We start from the raw sequence: 16,774 nt of genomic DNA on the forward strand, positions 1-16,774 counted from the left end.
GGTATTGTTGGGGAACGTAGTAATTTCAAAAAAATTCCTACGCACACGCAAGATCATGGTGATGCATAGCAACGAGACGGAAGTGTTGACACAACGTAGATGAAGTAGTCGCATGTCTTCCCGATCCGACCGATCCAAGTACCGAACGTATGGCACCTCCGAGTTCTGCACACGTTCAGCTCGATGACGATCTCCGGACTCCGATCCAGCAAAGTGTCGGGGAAGAGTTCCGTCAGCACGACGGGGCGTGGTGACGATCTTGATGTTCTACCGTCGCAGGGCTTCGCCTAAGGACTGCTACAATATTATCGAGGAGTATGGTGGAAGGGGGCACCGCACATGGCTAAGAAAACGATCACGAGGATCAACTTGTGTGTCTATGGGGTGCCCCTTGGCCACGTATATAAAGGAGAGGAGGAGGGGGAGAGGGCCGGCCCCTATGGCGCGCCCTGGAGGAGTCCTACTCCCACCGGGAGTAGGATCCCCCCCTTCCAAGTAGTAGGAGTAGGAGTCAAGGCAAGGGAAGGGAGAAGAGAAGGAAGGAGGGGCGCAGCCCCTCCCCCTAGTCCAATTCGGACTAGGCCTTGGGGGGGCGCCCAACCTCTCCTCTCTCTTTCCCTTAAAGCCCAATAAGGCCCATATACTCCCCGGCGAATTCCCATAACTCTCCGGTACTCCGAAAAATACCCGAATCACTCGGAACCTTTCCGATGTCCGAATATAGTCGTCCAATATATCGATCTTTACGTCTCGACCATTTCGAGACTCCTCGTCATGTCCCCGATCTCATCCGAGACTCCGAACTCCTTCGGTACATCAAAACTCATAAACGCATAATATAACTGTCATCGAAACCTTAAGCGTGCGGACCCTACGGGTTCGAGAACAATGTAGACATGACCGAGACACGTCTCTGGTCAATAACCAATAGCGGAACCTGGATGCTCATATTGGCTCCCACATATTCTACGAAGATCTTTATCGGTCAGACCGCATAACAACATACGTTGTTCCCTTTGTCATCGGTATGTTACTTGCCCGAGATTCGATCGTCGGTATCTCAATACCTAGTTCAATCTCGTTACTGGCAAGTCTCTTTACTCGTTCCGTAATACATCATCTCGCAACTAACTCATTAGTTGCAATGCTTGCAAGGCTTATGTGATGTGCATTACCGAGAGGGCCCAGAGATACCTCTCCGACAATCGGAGTGACAAATCCTAATCTCGAAATACGCCAACCCAACATGTACCTTTGGAGACACCTGTAGAGCTCCTTTATAATCACCAGTTACGTTGTGACGTTTGGTAGCACACAAAGTGTTCCTCCGGTAAACGGGAGTTGCATAATCTCATAGTCATAGGAACATGTATAAGTCATGAAGAAAGCAATAGCAACATACTAAACGATCGAGTGCTAAGCTAACGGAATGGGTCAAGTCAATCACATCATTCTCCTAATGATGTGATCTCGTTAATCAAATAACAACTCTTTGTCTATGGTTAGGAAACATAACCATCTTTGATTAACGAGCTAGTCAAGTAGAGGCATACTAGTGACACTCTGTTTGTCTTATGTATTCACACATATATTATGTTTCCGGTTAATACAATTCTAGCATGAATAATAAACATTTATCATGAAATAAGGAAATAAATAATAACTTTATTATTGCCTCTAGGGCATATTTCCTTCAGGTATCTCAATACCTAGTTCAATCTCGTTACGGCAAGTCCCTTTACTCGTTCCGTAATACATCATCTTGCAACTAACTTATTAGTTGCATTGCTTGCAAGGCTTAAGTGATGTGCATTACCGAGAGGGCCCAGAGATACCTCTCCGACAATCAGAGCAACAAATCCTAATCTCAAAATACGCCAACCCAACATGTACCTTTGGAGACACATGTAGAGCACCTTTATAATCACCCAGTTACGTTGTGACGTTTGGTAGCACACAAAGTGTTCCTCCGGTAAACGGGAGTTGCATAATCTCATAGTCATAGGAACATGTATAAGTCATGAAGAAAGCAATAGCAACATACTAAACGATCGGGTGCTAAGCTAATGGAATGGGTCATGTCAATCACATCATTCTCCTAATGATGTGATCCCGTTAATCAAACAACTCTTTGTTCATGGTTAGGAAACATAACCATCTTTGATTAACGAGCTAGTCTAGTAGAGGCATACTAGTGACACTCTGTTTGTCTATGTATTCACACATGTATTATTTTCCCGTTAATACAATTCTAGCATGAATAATAAACATTTATCATGATATAAGGAAATATATAATAACTTTATTATTGCCTCTAGGGCATATTTCCTTCACCAAGCCCTAAAACTTCTCGGGAGGGCTGATCTGGAGTCCGTTCGGGGCTCCGGAGAGGGGGATTCGTAGCCGTAGTTATCATCAACCATCCTCCATCACCAATTTCATGATGCTCACCATTGTGTAATTGCATCGTAGGCTTGCTGGACGGTGATGGGTTGGATGAGATTTATCATGTAATCGAGTTAGTTTTGTTCGGGTTTGATCCCTAGTATCCATTATGTTCTGAGATTGATGTTGCTATGACTTTGCTATGCTTAATGCTTGTCACTAGGGCCCGAGTGCCATGATTTCAGATCTGAACCTATTATGTTTTCATGAATATATGTGAGTTCTTGATCCTATCTTACAAGTCTATAGTCACCTACTATGTGTTATGATCCGGCAACCCCGAAGTGACAATAATCGTGACCACTCCCGGTGATGACCATAGTTTGAGGAGTTCATGTATTCACTATGTGCTAATGCTTTGTTCCGGTTCTCTATTAAAAGGAGGCCTTAATATCCCTTAGTTTCCAATAGGACCCCGCTGCCACGGGAGGGTAGGACAAAAGATGTCATGCAAGTTCTTTTCCATAAGCACGTATGACTATATATGGAATACATGCCTACATTACATTGATGAATTGGAGCTAGTTCTATGTCACCCTATGTTATGACTGTTACATGATGAACCACATCTGGCATAATTATCCATCGCTGATCCGGTGCCTACGGGTTTTCCATATACTGGTTCTCGCTTATTTACTTTCCCGCTGCTACTGTTACAATCACTACAAAATACCAAAAACATTACTTTTGCTGTCTTTACTTTTGTTGCTGCTACCACCACTATCATATTACTTTGCTACTAAACACTTTGCTGCAGATACTAAGTTTCCAGGTGTGGTTGAATTGACAACTCAGCTGCTAATACTTGAGAATATTCTTTGGCTCCCCTTGTGTCGAATCAATAAATTTGGGTTGAATACTCTACCCTCGAAAGTTGTTGCGATCCCCTATACTTGTGGGTTATCCAGACTAATTTCTGGCGCCGTTGCCGGGGAGCATAGCTCTATTCTTTGAGTCACTTGGGATTTATATCTGCTGGACACTATGAAGAACTTGAGAGATCCAAAAACCAAGATCTATCCCTCAAGTACGAGGGGAGGTAAGGAACTGCCATCTAGCTCTACACTTGATTCACCTTCTATTATGAGTAAGTTTGCGACACCTACATGTTCTTCTGCTATTCGTTCTGATATGTCGCATGTTATTGATGATGCCACTTCTGCCATGCATGATACTTATGATGAAACTGCTTCTATGCCTGATACTACTGTGCCCTTAGTGAATTTCTTGATAAACAAATTGCTAGGGCTAGAGAAAAAGAAATTATTGAATCTGAATATGATGATGATAGTGATGATGAAAATATGCCTATTATTCCCGAGGGCTATCTTTTTGATATGGAATCTTCTGCCGCTATTTTAGCTTGCAGAGATAGATATGAGCTTAAAAGGTTATTAATTAAATGGAACAAAGAATCACTTAGAGATAAAATGAAACCTGACCCTGCTTTTGCTACTTCACATATTTGTGTTCCCGATAAGGATTATGAATTCTCTGTTGATCCTGATATAACTACTTTGGTTGAATCTGATCCGTTTTATGGCTATGAATCTGAAACTGTTGTGGCACATCTTACTAAATTAAATGATACAGCTACCCTGTTCACTAATGATGAGAGATCGCGTTACTTCTATATACTTAAAATATTTCCGTTCTCATTAAAGGGTGATGCTAAGATATGGTTTAATTCTCTTGATCCTTGTTGTGTGCGTAGTCCCCAGGATATGATTTATTACTCCTCTGCTAAATATTTCCCTGCTCATAAGAAACAAGCTGCTTTGAGGGAAATATACAACTTCGTGCAAATTAAAGAAGAGAGTCTTCCACAAGCTTGTAGGAGGCTTCTCAAGTTACTTAATGCTTTGCCTGATCATCCTCTTAAGAAACCAGAAATACTTGATATCTTTTATAATGGACTAACCGATGCTTCTAGAGATTACCTGGATAGTTGTGCTGGTTCTCTTTTCAGGGAAAGAACACCGGATGAAGCTAAAATTCTATTGAATAATATGTTGACAAATGAAAATAATTGGGCACCTCCTGAGCCAGCTCATGAGCCATCTCCTGCTCCAATTATTGAGTCTATTCCTAAACCAACTCTGAAGAAGAGAGGTGTTCTATTTCTCAGTCCCGAAGATATGCAAGAGGCAAAGAAATCTATGAAAGAAAATGGTATTAAAGCTGAAGACGTTAAGAATTTACCGCCTATTGAAGAAATACATGGTCTTAATATACCGCCTGTTGAAGAAACATATGATCTTAATTATTTATTTACTGAAGAACCTCCTGATCTCGATATCCCGACACAGGTAGTAAAGGTAAATTCTCTCTATAGATATGATAAAGCTGAAGTCCCTCCTACTAAAATTGCTAGTCAGTGCTTGGATGAGTTTGATAACTTTATGTATAAGCAAGACGACTTTACTGCTTATTTTGGTAGACAATTAAAAGAAAATGCTTATATGATTAGACGCTTGGGTGATTATATGGCTAATATTAAAGGTGAACTTAAACTTGTTAGCAAACATGCTTCTATGGTTACCACTCAAGTAGAACAAGTACTTAAGGCTCAAAAAGAAGTGCTTAATGAAATGAATAATAAGAAAAATGATTATGCTGTTAGAGTGGCTACTAGAACTGGTAGAATGACTCAGGAACCTTTGTATCCTGAAGGCCACCCTAAGAGAATCGAGCAAGATTCTTAAAGAAATAATATTGATGTTCCTAGTTCTTCTAAAAAGAAGAAGAAGAAAAATGATAGAACTGTGCAAACTTCTAGTGAACCTATTGCTAAACCACCTGATAATCCAAATGATATTTCTATGTCTGATGCTGAAACACAATCTGGTAATGAACATGAACCTAGTAAAAATATTAATAATGATGTTCATGATGATGCTCAACCTAGTAATGATAATGATGTAGAAATTGAACCTGCTGTTGATCTTGATAACCCACAATCAAAGAATCAACGTTATGATAAAAGAGAATTTTTTTTGACTATATACTGCAAGGCAACAGCCTCACAACTCTTTATTCAAAACAAAACAAGAGGTTCTCTGTACAAAAGGTGCAAAGGAAAAAAACAAATGAGAGCTATCATACTTACAAAGAGAGTTAGGGGAGGGAGGCTATCCAAGCTATTAAACTGTCTCTATATTTGCATTTGATTCTAGGAGCTAGTAATGAGATATCATGTACAAAATTCCTCCTCCAAGCTCTAAAACTTGGATTCTCATTTCTGAAGATCTTGCCATTTCTCTGCGTCCAAATGTTCCAAGTGGCAGTAAAGACCACCTCAGAAAAGAAAGGTTTGTTGAAATCTCTCCTAGAATCCGCAGCCATTGTGTAAGTAGATTGAGTGGATGCCGCTGACCAGGAAATCCCAAGATAGTTCCAAACTCTTTGACTAAAGTTGCAAGAGAAAAAGAGGTGGACTATATCTTCATGAAGTGAAGATTGGCATATCACACATGTATCATCCTGGATATTCCAGTGTCTTCTCTGCATCATGTCTCGTGTGTTGAGGCGATCCATCAATAAAAGCCATCCAAAAATCTTGATCTTGAGGGTACAGGAACTTTTCCAAATATACTTGAACATAGGGTCAATCCTCAAATGGGAGAAGGTGAACTCATAATAGAGTTTAGATTGATATTCTCCAGATTTGGATGGCCATTTCCAAACATCATTCTCCTCTGACTGCAGTCGTATGGGCTGTAACAAGCTATGTAGTTGTGTTAGTTCCAAATGTGCCTCCGAAGAGAAAGGTAGGTGAAAACCTTCCACAGCCGTCTGATAGGAAAAAAAGTCTTTGACTGTTATTGTGTCATCAATGGCAAATGAATGAAGTCTAGGGAATCGATCCTTAAGAGCAATCATTCTGTTGTCAATTTGCCAACGATCAAGCCAAAAAACCACAGTATCTCCAGCATGTACTTGTGGTGTGGCCAGCAAAACAAACTTTTCATACAACTTGAGCACATCGCGCCACCAAAAGGAGCCATAGAGTTGAGTGACTTGTGGAGGTGAGGAATGATAGTAGGAATCCCAAATGAGATTCACCCATGGAACATCTTTCTTGTTGAAGAACTTGAACAGGTGCTTGAGCAGAAGAGCTTCATTTCGCACACCCAAATGAGTGACTCCTAGCCCCCCATACTTTTTTGGTCTGCATACCAGTTCCCATGCAGCTAGAGATTGTCTTGGTGCTTCAGAATTCCCCCTCCACAGACACTGCCGTTCAATCCTTTCAATCTGCTTTAGGATACCCTGTGGTATTGATAAGGAGCAGAGAAAGTAAATGGGCATGGACGTGAGGGCAGACTGTAGAAGTTGAAGCCGACTGCCTTGGTTGAGGAGACAGGAAGTAGCCGACAGTCTTCTCTCAATGCGATCAACAAGAGGTAGCAGATCATAAATGGTCGGTCTAGAAGTACCCATGGGCAGACCAAGGTAAGTAAATGGCATTGATCCAACAGAGCATCCCAGTAAAGCAGCAATACGAGCACCTTCTTCCTCAGACATGTTTATCGGGATGAGAGAGGATTTAGTAAAGTTGACGCGCAGACCCGTGGATGCAGCAAAGTTGTGTAGCATATCCTTGAGAGCAATCAGTTGGCTGTCAACCGCTGGCAAAACTATGAGAGTATCATCCGCATATTGGACGATCGGGTAGTCGGTAGATCTCGTTGGGATTGGCAAACTGAGGATATTACGGGCGCACATATCATTTATCACAGATTGCAGAAGATCCACCGCAATGACAAAGAGGAGAGGCGATAGGGGATCGCCTTGCCGAACACCACATTTACACTGAAAATGTTGGCCAGGAACTCCATTTAACAAGACCGCAGAAGAAGCAGACGATAGGAGGTTACTCACCCAGCCATTCCAACGATCATCAAAGCCCTTGTGTTTAAGAATTGTGAGGATGGCATCATGCTTAATCGTGTCAAACGCTTTTGTGAAATCCAGTTTCAATAGAACAATGGGCCTCTTTGAAGCTTTGCACTGGTGTATATATTCAAAACACCATGCAAGACCGTCCTGGATAGAGAGACACTTGAGGAAACCATATTGGTTACGGTGGATGCATTTGAGGATTACTTTCTGCAACCGATTCGCCAGAAGCTTGGTCAAGAATTTTAAACATGTATTAGTTAAAGAGATTGGACGAAAGTCACCAACAAACTCCGGATTTAACTTCTTAGGAATGAGGGTAATGAGAGACGTGTTTAAACACTCGAGGATGCATTTTCCCTCATAGAACTCAGTAACTAGCTTCATAAAATCTGGCTTAAGAACACTCCAACATTTCCTGAGAAAAAGGCCAGTAAATCCATCCGGGCCAGGGGCGCGGTCTGACGGTAAATGTTTAATGACCTCCTCCACTTCATCATCAGAGAAAGGCCTGGTTAACCCATCAAGTCCCTCAACTCTAGACAGGAGGTTGTCAAGGTCAAAGGTCATGCGAATACCCTTGGCTTGGCCCATACGTTGCTTGAAATCCGACCAAAACATGGAAGCTAACTGGTGGTGATCAGTCACCACCTCACCTGCAGCATTTTAAATGGAGGTGATGGTATTCCTTCGGTAGCGCTCAGTAGCCATGGCATGGAAAAACTTCGTGTTCTCCTCGCCCACTTTGATGAATCTGATGGTGCAGCGCTGCTTCCAGTATATAAATTGAAAGAAAGAATATCCTCAAGATGGAGTTTAACAATTTTATAAAAGAGACTTTGTTGCTAGCAAACATGGTAAAGAAAGGGAACCTTGGTTTCAGAAACCCATGCCTTTTCCTCCGAAACCATCCAAGAAAAAGGATGATGAGGATTTTGAGCGATTTGCTGAAATGATTAGGCCTATCTTTTTGCGTATGAGATTAACTAATGTGCTTAAAACAAATCCTTATGCTAAATATATGAAGGATATCATTACTAATAAAAGAAAGATACCGGAAGCTGAAATTTCCACCATGCTTGCTAATTATACTTTTAAGGGTGGAATACCAAAGAAACTTGGAGACCCCGGAGTACCTACTATACCTTGATCCATTAAAAGAAATTATATTAAAACTGCTTTATGTGATCTTGGAGCCGGTGTTAGTGTTATGCCTCTCCATTTATACCATAGACTTGACTTGAATAAGTTGACACCTACTGAAATATCTTTGCAAATGACTAATAAATCAACTGCTATACATGTCGGTATTTGTGAGGATGTGCCTGTTGTGGTTGCAAACATTACTATTTTAACAAACTTTGTTATTTTTGATACTCCCGAGGATGAATGTATGTCTATTATTCTTGGAAGACCTTTTCTTAATACTGCAGGGGCTGTTATTGATTGCAACAAAGGCAATGTCACTTTTCATATTAATGGTAATGAGTATACGGTACATTTTCCGTGGAAACAACCTCAAGTTCATAGTAGCAACTCTATTGGAAAAATTCCATCGATTATAATTGGAGGTTTTGAATTTCCTCTTCCTACTGCCAAGAAGAAATACGATATTCTTATTATAGGGGATATGCATATCCCCGTTGAGGTAACTTAGTGTCATTCGAAATTTCTCTGGTTTCATGATTATCGGAATGAGTTTGTTAACAAGACTTGATCAACCTTGTTAGTGGATTCTTTTTGATGAGCATGAGATGGATGAAACTAGAAGCACAACCTTCTGTACCCTCTCTACACTTTCTGTTATTTATATTAAATAAAGTAAAAATAGTATTTTCTGTCTGTTTTCTAACTTATCCGTGCAATATAAAAATATCCCGAAAATAAAAGTCCTCAGAATGACATGCCAATTTAATATGATTTTTTTCAGGAATATTTGAGGATTTATTGTGCAAAAATTACCGCGGGAGGAGCTGCCACCTGGCCACGAGGGTGGTGGGCACCCCCCTAGGGCGCGCCCCCTGCCTCGTGGGCCCACGGTGGCCCTCTTCCACTTATCCCAGCACCCATCTTCTTCCTCTGTCTCACACAAACCCGAAAAACCAACTCAAGCACGAGTTTCAGCCACTTTTGCTGTGATTTTCGATCTCCTTGCTCAAAGCACCTCTTGCAAAACTGATTGGGGAGATTGTTCCTTGAGAAAAACAATATGCTTAGGAAGATGTTCCAAGGTGGTTCCTCTAAAAAGCAAGGACCCAGGATTGCTATGCGCGATGCTGACGAAGATCCACCAAGAGACGCTCCAGTACGGCCTTGCGAATGGCCGTCAGAAAATTTTATGGACCGTGCGGGAATTAAAGAAGAATTCAAAGCATATTTGTGCAATGCCGGTCTTGAGGATTTTGAGGCTAACAAATGCCCCCAGTATCATGATCTCACAAGTTCATTTGTGAGAAGGTTTGAGTACTCATCTTCGCATAATTCTCCTTCAGTCATGTTTGATCTTTATGACAAATCTTATACCATGGACCTAGAGGATTTCACTGTTGCATGCAAACTTTCATCATGGGGTAGTGTTAGGGATCCCCCTAAATCTGAATTTAGAAACTTTCTTGCTAGTATAACTGTAGGGGAATCTAGAGATATAACACAGGCTACCATAGGGAGCATTCACTTTCCTGCTATACATTATTTTGCTCTCTTCATCGGTAGATGCATAAATGCTAAGGATGAAGCATGTCACATGTGTGTCCCTGATCTTAGCATTCTTAGGAGTGCTGTGTTAGGAGACCAATCTTATCATATGGGAGCCATTGCAGCTCGTAGGTTGCATCATAATAGACATAATGAAGATTTCTTTGGAGGAATTTATGCAACTCGCTTAGCTCATTCTCTTGAGATAGACATTCGTGAGGGTGATATGGAGTTGCCTCCTGCATATTTAGATTATGACTCTATGGCTTCGCACCAGTTTGTCGAGAGGCCTGAATCACCTCTCTTATATCGCTTAATTTTTGATAAATGACGTGTTTTCCGTATTACCCTCCCTGCTCCTGCCTTCTTTGATTCACAGACAAAAGGAAGATATGTTATTACCAGAGAGGAGGTAGAAGAGTACGAGAGGAGAGCGGAGGCAACTCGACTCCATGCTGCAGCACAGCAGGCGATAACCGCTGCACATCAATATGATCCCAACTATTCCTCCTCATCACAGTACGACCCCAACAACTATTATTATGGATATCCGCCAGGCCAGTCGTGGCCATAGAACAACTTAGGCCAAAAGGCTAAGCTTGGGGGAGTACGTATTTCCCACCGACATTACATTTATTATCTGACAAAAGAGCCCATATTGCCTTGTCTTCTCCTGTTTATTGAATGTTCGCAGATTCCAGCTTAGTCCAATGCACGTGCACTCTTATTATTATTCACACTGTTCGGTCGTGCAAGTGAAAGGCAATTATGATGATATATGATGGACTGACTGGGATGAGAAAAACTGGTATGAACTCGACCTCTTTTGTTTCTGTAAATATGATGAGTCCCTCGTTCTTGATTCAGCTTATTATGAATAAACATGTTTGCAATGACAATTAGAGATCATAATTGCTTGTGCCATGCTTGATTAGCTATGAGTTATAATAATTTACCTTGTATGCCAACATGCTATTGAGATGATTATGATGTGGTATGATGGGGTGGTATCCTCTTTTGAATGATTTAAGTGACTTGACTTGGCACATGTTCATGCATGTAGTTGAAACAAAATCAACATAGCCTTCACGATATTTATGTTCATGGTAGATTATATCCTACTCATGCTTGCATCCAATATTTATTAATTTTAATGCATGTACATGGTTGTTGTCGCTCTCTAGTTGGTCGCTTCCCAGTCTTTTGCTAGCCTTCACCTGTACTAAGCAGGAATACTGCTTGTGCATCCAATCTCTTAAACCCTAAAGTTATTTCAGATGAGTCCACTATACCTTCCTATATGTGGTATCTACCTGCCGTTCCAAGTAAATTTGTATGTGCCAAACTCTAAACCTTCAAATAAACATTCTGTTTTGTATGCTCGAATAGCTCATGTATCAACAAAGGTTGTCCTTATCTTCCGTGTTAGGCGGGTTATTCTCAAGAGGAGTGGACTCCGCTCCTCACTCACGAGAAAATGGCTGGTCACCGGGATGCCCAGTCCCATGCTTTATGCAAACTAAATCAAAATTAATTGCAAACAAAACTCCCCCTAGGACCTGATGTATGTTGGAGGCACTCGTTGTTTCGAGCAAGCCATGGATTGATGCTTGTTGGTGGAGGGGGAGTATAAACTTTACCATTCTGTTTGGGAACCGCCTATAATGTGTTTATCATGGAAGATATCGCCATCTCTTAGTTGTTATGTTGACAATGAAAGTATACCGCTCAAAATACAATTTATCTTTATTTCAAAACCGAGCTCTGGCACCTCTACAAATCCCTGCTTCCCTCTGCGAAGGGCCTACCCATTTACTTTTATGTTGAGTCATCACCCTCTTATTAAAAAGCACTAGCTGGAGAGCACAGCTGTCATTTGCATTCATCACTATTAATTTATATTGGGTATGGCTATGATTGGATCTCTTTTACCATGAATTACAATATCTAGTCAGTCCTTGATCTTTAAAGGTGCTCTGCATTTATGTTTTGCGGTCTCAGAAAGGGCTAGCGAGATACCATCTTATTATACCATATTATGATTGTTTTGAGAAAGTGTTGTCATCCGAGATTTATTATTATGACTTGCCAGTTGATTATGCTATAGATATGAATAATTATGAGACCTGAGAATTATTGCAAATGTGGTTAGTTATGATCTATGCTGAAACTTGAATGCTGGCTTGACATAGTTACAACAATAAGAGCAAACAGAGTTTGTAAAAGTTTTTCTTTCTTTCTTTTAGTTTGTCAACTGAATTGCTTGAGGAAAAGCAAGGGTTTAAGCTTGGGGGAGTTGATACGTCTCCGTCGTATCTACTTTTCCAAACACTTTTGCCCTTGTTTTGAACTCTAACTTGTATGATTTGAATGGAACTAACCCGGACTGACGCTATTTTCAGCAGAATTGCCATGGTGTTGTTTTATGTGCAGAAAACAAATATTCTCGGAATGACCTGAAACTTCACGGGACATCTTAGAAAAAATAATAAAAAATCCTCACCAAAGATGAAGATCAGGGGGCCCACACCCTTCTCACGAGGGGGTGGGCCCCCTGGATGCCCTCCGACGCCAACTCCAACTCTATTTATTTGCTTTCGGAGAGAAAAAAAATCAGAGAGAAGAAATCATCGCGTTTTACGATACGGAGCCGCCGCCAAGTCCTAAAACCTCTCGGGAGGGCTGATCTGGAGTCCGTTCGGGGCTCCGGAGAGGGGGATTCGTCGTCGCCGTCGTCATCATCAACCATCCTCCATCACCAATTTCATGATGCTCATCGCCGTGCGTGAATAATTGCATCGTAGGCTTGCTGGACGGTGATGGGTTGGATGAGATTTATCATGTAATCGAGTTAGTTTTGTTAGGATTTGATCCCTAGTATCCATTATGTTCTGAGATTGATATTGCTATGACTTTGCTATGCTTAATGCTTGTCACTAGGGCCCGAGTGCCATGATTTCAGATCTGAACCTATTATGTTTTCATGAATATATGTGAGTTCTTGATCCTATCTTGCAAGTCTATAGTCACCTACTATGCGTTATGATCCGACAACCCCGAAGTGACAATAATCGGGACCACTCCCGGTGATGACCATAGTTTGAGGAGTTCATGTATTCACTATGTGCTAATGCTTTGTTCCGATTCACTATTCAAAGGAGGCCTTAATATCCCTTAGTTTTCAATAGGACCCCGCTGCCACGGGAGGGTAGGACAAAAGATGTCATGCAAATTCTTTTCCATAAGCACGTATTACTGTATACGGAATACATGCCTACATTACATTGATGAATTGGAGCTAGTTCTGTGTCACCCTATGTTATGACTGTTACATGATGAACCGCATCCGGCATAATTATCCATCGCTGATCCGGTGCCTACGAGTTTTCCGTATACTGGTTCTCGCTTATTTATTTTCCCGCTGCTACTGTTATAATCACTACAAAATACCAAAAACATTACTTTTGTTGTCTTTACTTTTGTTGCCGCTACCACCACTATCATATTACTTTGCTACTAAACACTTTGCTGCAGATACTAAGTTTTCAGGTGTGGTTGAATTGACAACTCAGCTGCTAATACTTGAGAATATTCTTTGGCTCCCCTTGTGTCGAATCAATAAATTTGGGTTGAATACTCTACCCTCGAAAGCTGTTGCGATTCCCTATACTTGTGCGTTATCAGCAGGTGGTGGGAAGTTTAGTCCCACCTTGCTAGTTGAGGAGAGTTGAGACCCCTTTATAAGGGCTGCTCTACCACTTGCCATTGGGAGCTTGGAAAAAGGAGTGGTACACGCGCGCTCCTCCTCTGCCGTCCGCCTCGCCTCGTCACGACCGGCACGCCCGCGCCGCGGTTTGCGGGAATGAGCCGAGCCGAAGCTTATTTTTGCCGCTCAGGAATGGTTAATTAATTGTTAATTAATTAACGAGTCGTTTACGGAAGCGCCACTGTCCGAGACGTTGGATCATGGGCTGTTCACGGACTCGGTCGTGGGCCTGGCCCAGGCCCATCTACCTGACGGCCTATATGTTTAGTTCACTCACTTCCTCTCGCACAACCCTAGCCGTCAGCTACTGTTCCTCTCTTTGTGCTGCTTCCGACGATCCCATCCCGACGACCGCGTGCACGGTTGGTCGGGAGAGCAGGTGCCTCCGGAACCCTGTCGTTCGAGATCCTGCCCGGGAGAATGGCAATAAAGTTTTTAGGGAGCGTCTCGACGCGACTGCTCCCGATCCGTCCCCAACTTCGTCCGCCTTTGCTTCCAGTACTTCCCCTGCATCGACACCATGGTCAACGACGTCGCCTCCAAGAAGAAGGCCACGGACGACGCCGAGGCTGCTGCTGCCGCCGCCGCGTTAGCCTGGGCAACCAGAGGGTATGATCTGTTCATCCCTCGTTTACTCGTACTTATGCTAGCCGTATATGTGTTTTGCTCATAGATGGTTCGATTCTATGTTCTGTACGTGCTAGTATGCTTAGGTATCGCTATGAGATGTATACTTTTTATGCCATGCTTACTGTTTACTCGTGGATAAGTCTAATCAGAAAAGTGCTAATATTTCCAACATCTGTAGCATGGTAGTATCACGCAATGGGATCCAACTCATCTGATTCTGATGGGTGCTTCGGGAATGATCATTATCACTGTCACGCCTTAGTTAAATCATTCTCGCATCGCATATGAGTTTTCAGCCAGACCAGAAGTTAGCCACGAAGGCCATGGGAATTTGGCTTTGCCATTAGGAGAAGGGCAGGTGGCCTGCAGCTCAGGGCAGATCTCTGAAGAAGTTGACTTGCCCTTGCTAGTCAGGCACACCATACGCAAAGTAACGGCCTCGATCGAATATTTCAGATGAATTTAAGTTTGGAAGAACAGTTAGATAATACTCCCTCCGCTCCCATAATATAAGAGCGTTTTTAACACTACGCTAGTGTCAAAAATGTTTTTATATTATGAGACGGAGGGTATAGCTTTTTTCAGGGACAAGAACAGGTATGAGATTAGTTTGGCCCCATGATATGCAATCGATGAAAACATTGAGAGAAAAGTCATGCCAAATGATACGGAAGAAAGCCAAGGAAGGCCAGCTGCTAATTAACCTACTAATTAAGTCTCGAAATGTTTTGAATAATATACAGCCATACAAGCCAGCAAATGTTTTACTCTGTACAGTTACATCCCTGGATTCAATCAATAATACAGATCGATGTTGATCAAACACAGGATATTGATGGTTGTTGAAGAAGACGACGACCATGTAGATGTAGTCTTAGGAGGAGGAGAAGGAGAAGAAGGATCGCTTGGTGGGCAGCCTGCCGACGGCCTTCATGAAGTTGGCGAGGTCCATGACCCTGGCCGTCTTGGTCCCGCGCGCCGCCTCCGCCGACGCCCGCTTCTCCTCCGCCTTCCGCCGCGCCCGCGCCACCTCGTTCTGCGCCTTCTCCGTCGCCTTGGCGCGCTCCTCCTCCAGCTTCCTCTGCAACCCCAAACCAACTTCTTGATCTTACTGGCTCGCATGGTGAGCAGCTGCAGGGATCGATCGAACGAGAATGACAAGGAATCGAGCATGGGAATCAATTAGGAGTACCTCGATCTTGCTGAGGTAGGCGGTGGCCGTGTGGATCTGCTGGTTCTCCCACCCGTTGATCACCACCTCCTCCCGCTTAAACTTGTTGTTGATCTTGGCCACCTCCTCCGCCTGCCACGCCGCCACCTTCGCCTCCGCCTCCTCCTTCTTCACCTGCCGCACCTCCACCACCTCCTGCGCCCTCTCCGGCGCCGCGCACGAGGACGACGACTGCGCCGGCGCCGGTGGCAGCGCACGGCCGGTGTCCGCCACGATGGCCAGCGGGTTCGTCTCCGTCTCCGGCACGGGCTCGTGCTCACCGATCCGCGCCAGCTGCAGGTCGTTGTTCCCGGCGCCGGAGTCCCGGCCGAGGCAAGGGTCGGCCGAAGCGCCCCCCGCGTCCACCATGGCCGTGAACTCGCGGCCCATGCTGCTGGACATGAACTGCTCCTCGGAGTAGGACGACAGCGAGCGCTGGCTCGCCACGTCCCAGGAGGCCTGCCGCAGCGGCGCCGGCGCCGGCGACGGGTGGATGTCCCGGAAGGTCGCACCGTCGCCGTCGGCGTCCACGTCCACGTCCACGTCGTCCTCCGCCGGGGCCGACGGCGTCGCCAGCCGCGCCAGCCGCTCGCTGACCGACATGTGGTCGATCGGATCGGAGCTGCTCATCGGTGGAGTGGCGGACCCAGTTCTTGGAGGCGGAGTTGGTGAGTGTAGCGTAGCCAAGCACAAAAGGCTAGCAGCAGTGGGAGGGAGGGAAAAATGGAGGGGCGCGGCTCGTGGACGGCCGAGGGGATAACGACTATGCCGGCCGGCATACGGGATGACACGTATCACTCAAATTGCGGGCTCTGTAATCGCGTGCAGTGTATCCGCTCCTAATTTTGTGCGCCGCTGATTAATAACGGCGTCTCGGACACCATATCCCGCGCATCGGTGGGCATCGGTGTCCACGGACACTCGTCCAAATCTAGACAAACTTGATGCAAATGAAATTTAACCAAATGAAACAAAGTTGCAAGCAAACTGGACGATTTTGATTCAAACTTATACATCTTTTTACTAAAACCGGATGATAAGGCTTTCGATCTGGTTTTCCTTGGATCACGGTTTTCCATTTTGTTTCCCTTATAAACTGGCTCATTTTCTGTGAAGAGAGATCAAAT

General features: G+C 43.7%; 1 protein-coding gene across 1 annotated transcript; it reads right to left on the reverse strand.

Moving 5' to 3' along the window:
* Nucleotides 1–15,037: 15,037 nt before the first annotated feature.
* Nucleotides 15,038–16,464, reverse strand: LOC119331842 (remorin 4.1-like). Its single transcript, XM_037605016.1, has 2 exons — nucleotides 15,630–16,464; nucleotides 15,038–15,518 (listed from the first exon to the last, which is right to left on the reverse strand). The coding sequence occupies exons 1-2, from the start codon at nucleotides 16,275–16,277 to the stop codon at nucleotides 15,312–15,314; spliced, it is 855 nt and encodes a 284-aa protein (XP_037460913.1). The 5' UTR covers nucleotides 16,278–16,464; the 3' UTR covers nucleotides 15,038–15,311.
* Nucleotides 16,465–16,774: the final 310 nt, after the last annotated feature.

Source organism: Triticum dicoccoides, chromosome 7A (genome assembly GCF_002162155.2).
Source record: "Triticum dicoccoides isolate Atlit2015 ecotype Zavitan chromosome 7A, WEW_v2.0, whole genome shotgun sequence".
In the NCBI taxonomy this organism is placed as follows: domain Eukaryota; kingdom Viridiplantae; phylum Streptophyta; class Magnoliopsida; order Poales; family Poaceae; genus Triticum; species Triticum dicoccoides.

Coding starts and splice junctions, on each gene's coding strand:
- LOC119331842 (XM_037605016.1), bottom strand. CDS start 16,277: ATGAGCAGCTCCGATCCGATCGACCACATGTCGGTCAGCGAGCGGCTG. Junction 15,519..15,629: donor CCTACCTCAGCAAGATCGAG/GTACTCCTAATT, acceptor TTGGGGTTGCAG/AGGAAGCTGGAGGAGGAGCG.